At 44.4% G+C, this 9,425-nt stretch overlaps 1 protein-coding gene across 1 annotated transcript; it reads right to left on the bottom strand.

The window, feature by feature from the left end:
• Positions 1 to 826: 826 nt before the first annotated feature.
• LOC116990309 (olfactory receptor class A-like protein 4) lies at positions 827 to 1,759 on the bottom strand. The gene has a single exon (XM_033047816.1). It carries the CDS (start codon positions 1,757 to 1,759, stop codon positions 827 to 829), a length of 933 nt encoding a protein of 310 aa, XP_032903707.1.
• Positions 1,760 to 9,425: the final 7,666 nt, after the last annotated feature.

The following is a 9,425-nucleotide window of genomic DNA, read 5'->3' as shown; positions in this document are numbered from 1 at the left end:
TTCCTTTAACTTTATATGGAGTGATCACAGGGGGAAACACAGGAGCACACAGCAGCTAGGCCTCACTACAACACAAGGTGGAGCTATCCACCTCATCATCTCATCATTCATTGAGTGTTCTGTAGGACTGCACTAAGATGAAACACCACCTTGTAAAAAGCACATATTCAAATACACTGTTTATTCACAAGCGTAGAGCTACTGGTCCACTTAATACGTGAAGAAACATTGTTCTTTCATATTTTGGTAAGCTGGCAGTGCCCATTTAAAAAAAAAGTGCTTTGCATGCCTCCTTAATCTCTGAAAAGTGGGTGTTAAAGGGTGGATCAAGTCATTGGTCAGGAGGAGTGAATGTTAAGGTTATGTTTTATGTAGATCTTCCCACTATCAATATCTGTTGAATCCACTGTGTACAGGATCTTGGGAAGAGTGAAGTCAAAGAGCCCTCCTTTAAGAAATTATGGTTCATGCATGTTTTTACATACTCTAACAAGGGTTTTAGAAATACAGTGTGGAAACAGGCCCTTCAGCCCCACACCGACCAATGATCACCTGTACACTAGTTCTATTCTGGGGACAATTTACAGAAGCCAATTAACCTACAAACCCGCTCGTCTTTGGAATGTGGGAGGAAACCAAAGCACCCGGAGGAAACCACGTGGTCACAGGGAGAACGTGCAAACTCTGTACAGGCAGCACTCGTAGTCAGGGTCCAACCCAGGTCTCTTTATCTGAATTCATTGTTGTAATCCCTCGGGCACTTAAAGCTCGGCACTGCTTGTTAAACTCTGGTATTTTTTTCTTTAAAAGGAAAACTGTTAAGAATTTAACTCGATGAGATGTTAATGTGTAACACGCTGCAGACTTTATTCCGAAGTTTACTGTGACCTGCAGCCATCATCAAGGGGCTGAAACCTATAAAGACTGCAGCACAGTAGTTTGCCAAAGTCAACAAGAAGTCTGTGGCAGGGCCACCATTGTGGTTGTAGTAATACACTGCCACCAAGTGTGTGCCCGAACACAGGACAAAGAGTGAGACCAAAGCCATGATCAACTTTGTTGCTGTCCGCTCCACCTGCACGCTGTGTAGGTGATCATCTGCAATCGCCCTGATGTGCTCGTTGAGATAATACACGGTGCTGAGGTTGGTGCCAATCATCAGGACAATGGGCAGGAACTCATGCAGGATGAGAGAGACTGCTGCAAATACGATGCCGTGTTGCTGAGACGGAAACTTCCAGGAGCAGGAGAGGAAAGGTTCCTCAGTGGTGCTTACCAACATCAGCTTCTTGGTGTGGTTCACGCCGACCTTCTCGGTGAAAACAAAAGCAGGGATGGAGTAGATAAAATTCACAAACCACACCCCGCTTAAGATCACCAGCACATGGATGATCTCCTTCATCTTTGTGCTCAGATGGAAGTGTTGTTTTATCTTCAGAAAGTGGAAGCAACTGAGACAGAAAGTGACCCAAACGCTAACACACTTCAGCCACAGCCAAAGGAACATGAACACTTTGCACCAGCTGAGGTTCAGGGACATTTTTACTCCCGACTCCACAATAAAGAGCAGGATGTTTCGAAAAGTTGAAATCAGTAGATTGACAGCAGCGAGGTTCGCTAGAATGATGTCCGAAGCAGCAAGGCTGTGGTATTCCGTGGATGTGGCTATTATTGTCACCAACACCAGTATATTGCCCAAAATCCCCAGAAATACCAGAATACCGTACACGATGAGCTGGGCAGAACTCTGAAATTCCATCCCCTTCGCTTTTGGATCCTTCGATCTCGAAACCGGTGCCTGCAATAGATTAAACATAGCTGTGCTGTAAAGTGACATCTGTTTTATGGAAAGACAATGAACTGCAGATGCTGGAATCCAGAGCAAAACACTAGAGTGCTGGAGGGACTCAGCGGGTCAGGCAGCATCTGTGGAGGAAATGGACAAACAATGTTTTGTGTCGGCACCCTTGAGAAGGCTCCCAACCCAAAATGTTGTCTGTCAAGCAGGTATATTGGAAACCAAACAGTATCCATTGTTTATAATGAGATGGATTGAATACTAAAGCTGGGAAGTTGTGCCTCCGCTATATAGAGCATTGGTGAGACAATATTGGGAATTCATGTACAGTCTCCATCTCCTTATTTAAACAAAATTATAAATCTTGTTGCAAGCAAAACAGAGTTTACTGCACTGATCTCTGGAATGGGCAAGTTGCCTTTTGTGAAAAGAATAGACACTGGACTAGTATCCTTTGGAGTTTAGGAGAAAGAGTCATAAATGCATTGAATCACACAAGGTCTTGAAGGGACTTAACAGGGTGGGTATAGAGAGAATGTTTCCTCATGGAAGATCTTAAACCAAGGGTCACTGTTTGAAGATAAGGAATCACTCATTTATAATAGAGTTGAGGCAGAATTGTCCTTGTTTGGTGTAGAAGCAAGGAACTGCTGATGCTGCTTTACAAAGAAAGACACAAAGTGCTGGAGTAACTCAGCATCTCTGGAGTACATGGATAGTTGACCCTTCTTCAATCCCGACCCAAAACGTAAACGGTCCACGCTCTCCAGAGAAGCTGCCTGACCCGCTGAGTTACTCCAACACTTTGTGTCTTTCTTTTGTTCCTGAATGGGTTGTGAGTTTTTGTAACTCTTTCCTCAAAGATCATTTCAGGCTGTTGGCTGCCTCAAGTGTCCATCCATTTCCCATAAGAAGACCCCGATTGATTCTGTTTCCAGTACCCTGGCTGGCAGCAAGTCAAACTTCCCGGGAAAGACGTTTTTCCTGAAACCTTTCTTGTATCTTGTGCTCAAAATGTAAAGTGTGTCCTCTAGTCCTTGAAAACCATGCTAATAGCACAGCCACTTTATCTAAACCAGACATCTCTGTTCCTGGACACTGTTTAGATTGAATTCATAGTGCGTTCTCTCTCTTTATTCTTTCTGTCTAAATATGCCCTTGACTTGAATATGAGCTGAATAATGAGTGTGGCCAGAGTCTTAAGTAAGATTTACTAATGGAACACAACACCCCACTGAAGTTTTGGCAACGAGCTGGGAATTACTGTGTAGGAAGTTGTCAAGATTTCTTTTTTATATTTGGCAGCAATATAACACATGACTTTTTCAATTATTTTAACTGATGTTATGCTCCTCATTTAATACCATGCACCTTCCCCAAATGAAGATGCATTCTGGTAAACTACATCAAGCACTGTTTCCAGGCTTTGGTGTGCTAATCTAATTGGAAATGCATGACCAATAATCCCCAGAAGCAGCATTAATAATCCTTAGGTACACAAAATTGCTGGGGAAACTCAGCGGGTGCAGCAGCATCTATGGAGCGAAGGAAATAGGCGACGTTTCGGGCCGAAACCCTTCTTCAGACTGATAGGGGGTGGGGAAAGAAAGAAGGACAAAGGGAGGAGGAGGAGCCCGAGGGCGGGCGGATGGGAGGGTGGGAGGAGACAGCTAGAGGGTGAAGGAAGGGGAGGAGACAGCACGGGCTAGCCAAATTGGGAGAATTCAATGTTGATGCCAAAGGGACGCAAGGACCCCAGACGGAATATGAGGTGCTGTTCCTCCAATTTCCGCTGTTGCTCACTCTGGCAATGGAGGAGACCCAGGACAGAGAGGTCGGATTGGGAATGGGAGGGGGAGTTGAAGTGCTGAGCCACCGGGAGGTCAGGTAGGTTATTGCGGACTGAGCGGAGGTGTTCGGCGAAACGGTCGCCCAACCTACGCTTGGTCTCACCGATGTAAATCAGCTGACATCTAGAGCAGCGGATGCAGTAGATGAGGTTGGAGGAGATACAGGTGAACCTTTGTCGCACCTGGAACGACTGCTTGGGACCTTGAATGGAGTCGAGGGGGGAGGTGAAGGGACAGGTGTTGCATTTCTTGCGGTTGCAACGGAAAGTGCCCGGGGAGGGGGTGGTGCGGGAGGGAAGTGAAGAATTGACGAGAGAGTTGCGGAGGGAGCGGTCTTTGCGGAAGGCAGACATGGGGGGGAGATGGGAAGATGTGGCGAGTGGTGGGGTCACGTTGGAGGTGGCGGAAATGGCGGAGGATTATGTGTTGTATTTGCCGGCTGGTGGGGTGAAAGGTGAGGACCAGAGGGACTCTGCCCTTGTTGCGTGTGCGGGGATGGGGAGAGAGAGCAGTGTTACGGGGTATGGATGAGACCCTGGTGTGAGCCTCATCTATGGTGGCGGAGGGGAATCCCCGTTCCCTGAAGAACGAGGACATTTCCGATGCCCTGGTATGAAATGTCTCATCCTGGGAACAGATGCGGCGTAGGCGGAGGAATTGGGAGTAGGGGATGGAGTCTTTACAGGGGGCAGGGTGGGAAGACGTGTAGTCCAGATAGCCATGTGAGTCAGTGGGTTTATAATGTATGTCGGTCAGGAGTCTGTCCCCTGCGATTAATAATCCTTCACCAGGTCTCGCCACTATCGTTGTCAACCACTGAGGCTACATCTGAGGAGAAATTGCAAAGAGTTGGGAATGTCGCCCAGTCCATCTCAGACCAGATTTCCCCACGAGTTGACTTCATCTCCACTTCACACTGCTTCAAGCAAACACACAGCCACCATAAACAAAGACTTGTCCCACAACAGTGTCCCATTCTTCTTCCCTGCTCCCGTTCGACAGTATTTACAGAAACTTGGAAGTGCGTACCACCAGACTCAGTAAAGGCCACTTTCCCACTTTCCCGAGTTTGCCCCTTGATTCGAACTCGGGGAATGTCGGTAACGAGCTCGTAGGAGGCCATAGGAGTCCGTAGATGTTTTGTAGCGGCCCGTAGAAACTCGGGGTAGCAGGTAAGTCGGGATGTTTTTTCAACACGTTGAAAAATGTCCACGGGTAAAAAAAATAGCCCCGAGTACCTACGAATGGCTATTACTGTAATTCTCCGAGTTCGAATCAAGGGGGAAACTCGGGAGAGATCGTGAGTAACTCGGGAAAGTGGGACAGGGCCTTCACAGCTTCTTCTCCTCTGTTATTAATCTTCTGAATGGTCCTTCCATAAACTAGGGTACTGTCCAATTCACATCAACCCCATTGCAGACATTGGACTTTGTCCATAGAACTGGAGCGCAACGATGCTGAGAACTATATTCTGCACTCTGCTTCTTCCCCTTTGCTCTACCTATTGTACTTGAGTTTGATTGTATTTATATACAGTATTATCTGATATGATGAGTTGGAGTGCAAAAGCAATGCTTGTCACTGTATCTTGCACACATGACAATGGTCAAGCCCACAGCAGCTCTTTCCAGGATCAATACAATTCTGAGAGAATCATAAGAGTCCTACAGCATGGAAACTGGACCACTAATCCCATTTTATTCTCCACACACTCCTACCATACCCCCTAGATTCTATCACCCATCTACACACTAGGGTCGATTTATAGTTGCCAATTAAGCGATCACCCTGCTCATCTGGGGCTCCCAGTGGAAACGCACGTGATCACGTGGGAGAATGTGCAAACTCCACATAGACAGCACCAGAGGCAGGAATAGAGGCCGGGTCACTGGAGCTGTGAGGCAGCAGCTCTACTAACTGTGATGCCCCAAATCCAATCCACTTCCCTCTGCAATTTAAATGTAATCCCGTAATTTATTTTCTCTTTCAACTCTTCATCTAATTCCCTTTGGGGGGCTAATTTCAAGTTTATATTCATCCCCGCCTGCCAAACCTCTTTCAGTATAAAAATATTTCTACTCATATTGTTTCTAGATCTCTTGCCAAGGAACTTTGGGCAGATTTCCAGTGTTATCTCCCCACCATTGCAGAATAGAGCTCAGTGCATTGTCACTGGATAGTCAAAAGGTTAAGTTTGTTTTAGAGTCATAGAGTGATACAGTGTGGAAACAGGCCCTTCGGCCCACACTGGCCAACATGTCCCATCTACACTAGTCCCACCTGCCTGCATTTGGCCCATATCCCTCCAAACCTGTCTTGAGTACAGTTTTACAAATGCTAGTAAATCTCAGGTACTTTGTCCACGCGTCAATGCTCAAGTGGAAGGAAGATTATTCACATTTGGTTTAAGATAGCAAGAGGTTAAAGTACATGATGGTCTTTGCTGGAGATAGAACAACAAGTATACAACTAAACAACAGGCAAACAACTAAATCCTTGAGCTACGTATTTTTAGCTGATTAAGTAGGTTGCCTGTTGGTATTCGTAACAGATTTGAAGGTTCTTAAGATGTGATTTCTGCCAAAGCTGCGCTAAATTCTCAAGAGTTAGCGGGATGTCTCATTAAGGAAGTAGTTAGCACTCCATAATGGAGAAAGGGAAACTGTATGTAATAGAGAAAGGTCAATTATGATGGCCAGTTCACCACAAAAACGTAAAACTTATGGTTTTCATTGTTCGATAATCTTTTTATTTCTGGTCGTGTTTGTTGGTGAAGACACTGATTAATACCACATGTAATATCCTTGCATTTTAACATTTACAGGCGGTTACTCTGGGACATTACCTGTAATAATAAACCTTCATTTGGTTACCAGGAAATTCTACGGCTAATACTAACCAAAAGACAGAAAAAAATGATGCCTGTATAACATCTCCTTGATGTTAATGAGGAACGGCACAGTGGCACAGCTGGTAGAGGTTCTGCCTCACAGCACCAGAGACCTGGGTTCAATCCTGACCTCGGGTGCTCTCTGTGTGGGATTTGCAAGTTCTCCCTGTGACCCACAAGGGTTCCTTCCCCCAGTGCACATCCCCAAAACGTGCCAGTTTGTAATGTTGATTGGCCACTGCGAAGGTGCCCCTCATGTGTGGGACTGGATGAGAGAGTGGGATAACATAAAACTGGTGGAATTCTGTGGAATTGTCTGGAATTCTCTGCCTCAGAGGGCGGTGGAGGCAGGTTCTCTGGATGCTTTCAAGAGAGAGCTAGATAGGGCTCTTAAAAATAGCGGAGTCAGGGGATATGGGGAGAAGGCAGGAGCGGGGTACTGATTGGGGATGTTCAGCCATGATCACATTGAATGGCGAAGCTGGCTCAAAGGGCCAAATGGCCTACTCCTGCACCTATTGTCTATTGTCTATTGTCTAGTGTGAACGGGCGATCAATGTTTGGTGTGGACTCGGTGGGCCGAATGGTTGGCTCCCATGCTGTATCTCTAAAACTAAACTAAAAAAAACTAAAACTGAAGCAAATTGTCTGCAGTATTTAGGGAGGGCTAGGAACTGGGAGAGTTAATGGCAAAATTAGGAGAATTAAACGGGATCACTGTAGGATTAATATAAATAGGCGATCGATGGTTGCCAAGGACTTGGTGGGCCGAAGAGCCTTTTCCATGCTCTGTGATTCTATAAAAGTAAAGTGAAAAAGTAATGGGAGGGTGAAATTATGTACAAAGAGGATGGAAATGGATTATGGATGAGTTCCCCACAATAATCTATTTGAGTGCTATAAACTCTATGTTTTTGAGGATTTGAAGCCTATTTTGAATCGATCCTTCCTCTTGACTATTTGTGCAGACAAAACCAAACGGTAGTTACTTCAATGGTCCGTTGATCTTCAAACACTTGCAGAATCTATCAGCGGCTCTGTCTTTTCTCAGCTGCACCAGAAGATTGTTGAAGTTCTCATCTGCACAGGTAAACAAATAAATAACAAACTGTAGTTATATTTTATTTTATTTATATATATTTTCATAATACATTTTATGTACAACTTCTTTTTTTTTTTTTGTTACATTGAAAAAAGATTAGAATAAGAAAAATAAGTTAGATAGTAAAGGATAGAAAGATGTGAAATATATAGTGTGTGAAAAAAGAAAACGAGTAAATGAAGAAAGTTGAGAGAGAAAATAGAGAAAAGAAAATAAAATAAAAAAGAAAAGGAGATCATTATTTATAATCTTGACCAACCCTCGTCCAGTCCTGAAACAGTTATTTTTTTACAATTGTGTTGCACCATATGATTCCAAAAAAACGACGAATGGAGACCAACTCATTATGAATTGGTCTGATTTATCCATTAGGAGGAATCGCATTTCCTCAAGATGAGCGGTGAACAAACTGTAGTTAAAGAAGCAGGGACAAAAAAAAATCAAAATATCTTTCTATTTCCTTTCTCCCTAGTACGGATTAATTTTCTTCAAGTCTCTGTAAAAAATTGAATGAAGAATATCTGTCATCATTTATGGTCAGGGGATACATTAGATTAACAGAGTCTGATGTAATCTAATACATTAGACAGAGTAAACCCAATTGGAGCCGTGTTGCTTCGGTGCTAAGGAGACCCGGGTTCGATCCTGACCTTGGGTGCTACTGTGTGGAGTTTGCACATTCTCCCTATGATTGCGTGGGTTTCCTCCGGTTTTCTCCCACATCCCAAAGATGTGCGGGTTTGTAGTTAATTGGGTGAAAAATGCAGGAAAAACGTTCCCGATGTTGGGGGAGTCCAGAACCAGGGGTCACAGTTTAAGAATAAGAGGTAGGCCATTTAGGACTTAGATGAGGAAGAAAACATTTCACCCAGAGAGTTGTGAATCTGTGGAATTCTCTGCCACAGAAGGCAGTGGAGGCCAATTCACTGGATGTTTTCAAGAGAGAGTTAGATTTAGCTCTTAGGGCTAACGGAATCAAGGGATGTGGGGGAAAAGCAGGAATGGGGTACTGATTTTGGATGATCAGCCATGATCATATGGAATGGCAGTGCTGGCTCGATAGGCTGAATGGCCTACTCCTGTACCTATTTTTCTAATTTCCCTGTGTAAATTGCTCCTAGTGTGTAGGGAATGGATGTGAAGTTAGATTAACATAGAACTAGTGTGAACAGGTGATCGATGGTCAGCGTGGACTCAGTGGGTTGAAGGGTTTGTTTCCATGTTGTATCTATCAATCAATCAATAACAGGAAGACAGAGTCCAAGATCTGAATATCTTGAATTACATCTTTACCTCAATTACACAGAGTCCATATCGCTCAAACATCCATATATATTTTCCCCCTCCAAATAAAATGACTTTAATTTTATAAAGGCTGGAAAAGGCGGTTTCGTCCTTAGCCTGGCCAACCATTGAACACCCATTTCCACTAATCCAACACTGGCCTCATTTGATTTTCCCCACTTTCCCCAACAATTCCCCCCTCCCCTAAACACCGGGAACAATTTACACTAATTGACCAACCAACCTGCAGGTCATGGGGATGTGGGAGGAAACCCGCAAGGTCACAGGGAGAATGTGCAAACTCCACACGGACAGCACCCGAGTTCAGAGCTAAGCTAAGGTCACTGGACCTGCAAGGTTCTACCAACAGTGCTGCCCTTGTTAGGAGGAGATTGTATTATTGGTTGAGATAACTGAGAGAACATTTAATTTTCTCCTTTATTTTATCTTGAACAATAGTTTCAGTAGCGAGCCTTTCAATTCCTTAGGGCTATTCTGTTG

This window comes from Amblyraja radiata, chromosome 31, assembly GCF_010909765.2.
Source record: "Amblyraja radiata isolate CabotCenter1 chromosome 31, sAmbRad1.1.pri, whole genome shotgun sequence".
In the NCBI taxonomy this organism is placed as follows: Eukaryota; Metazoa; Chordata; class Chondrichthyes; order Rajiformes; family Rajidae; genus Amblyraja; species Amblyraja radiata.
This window is presented reverse-complemented; position numbering and strand designations above follow the sequence as displayed.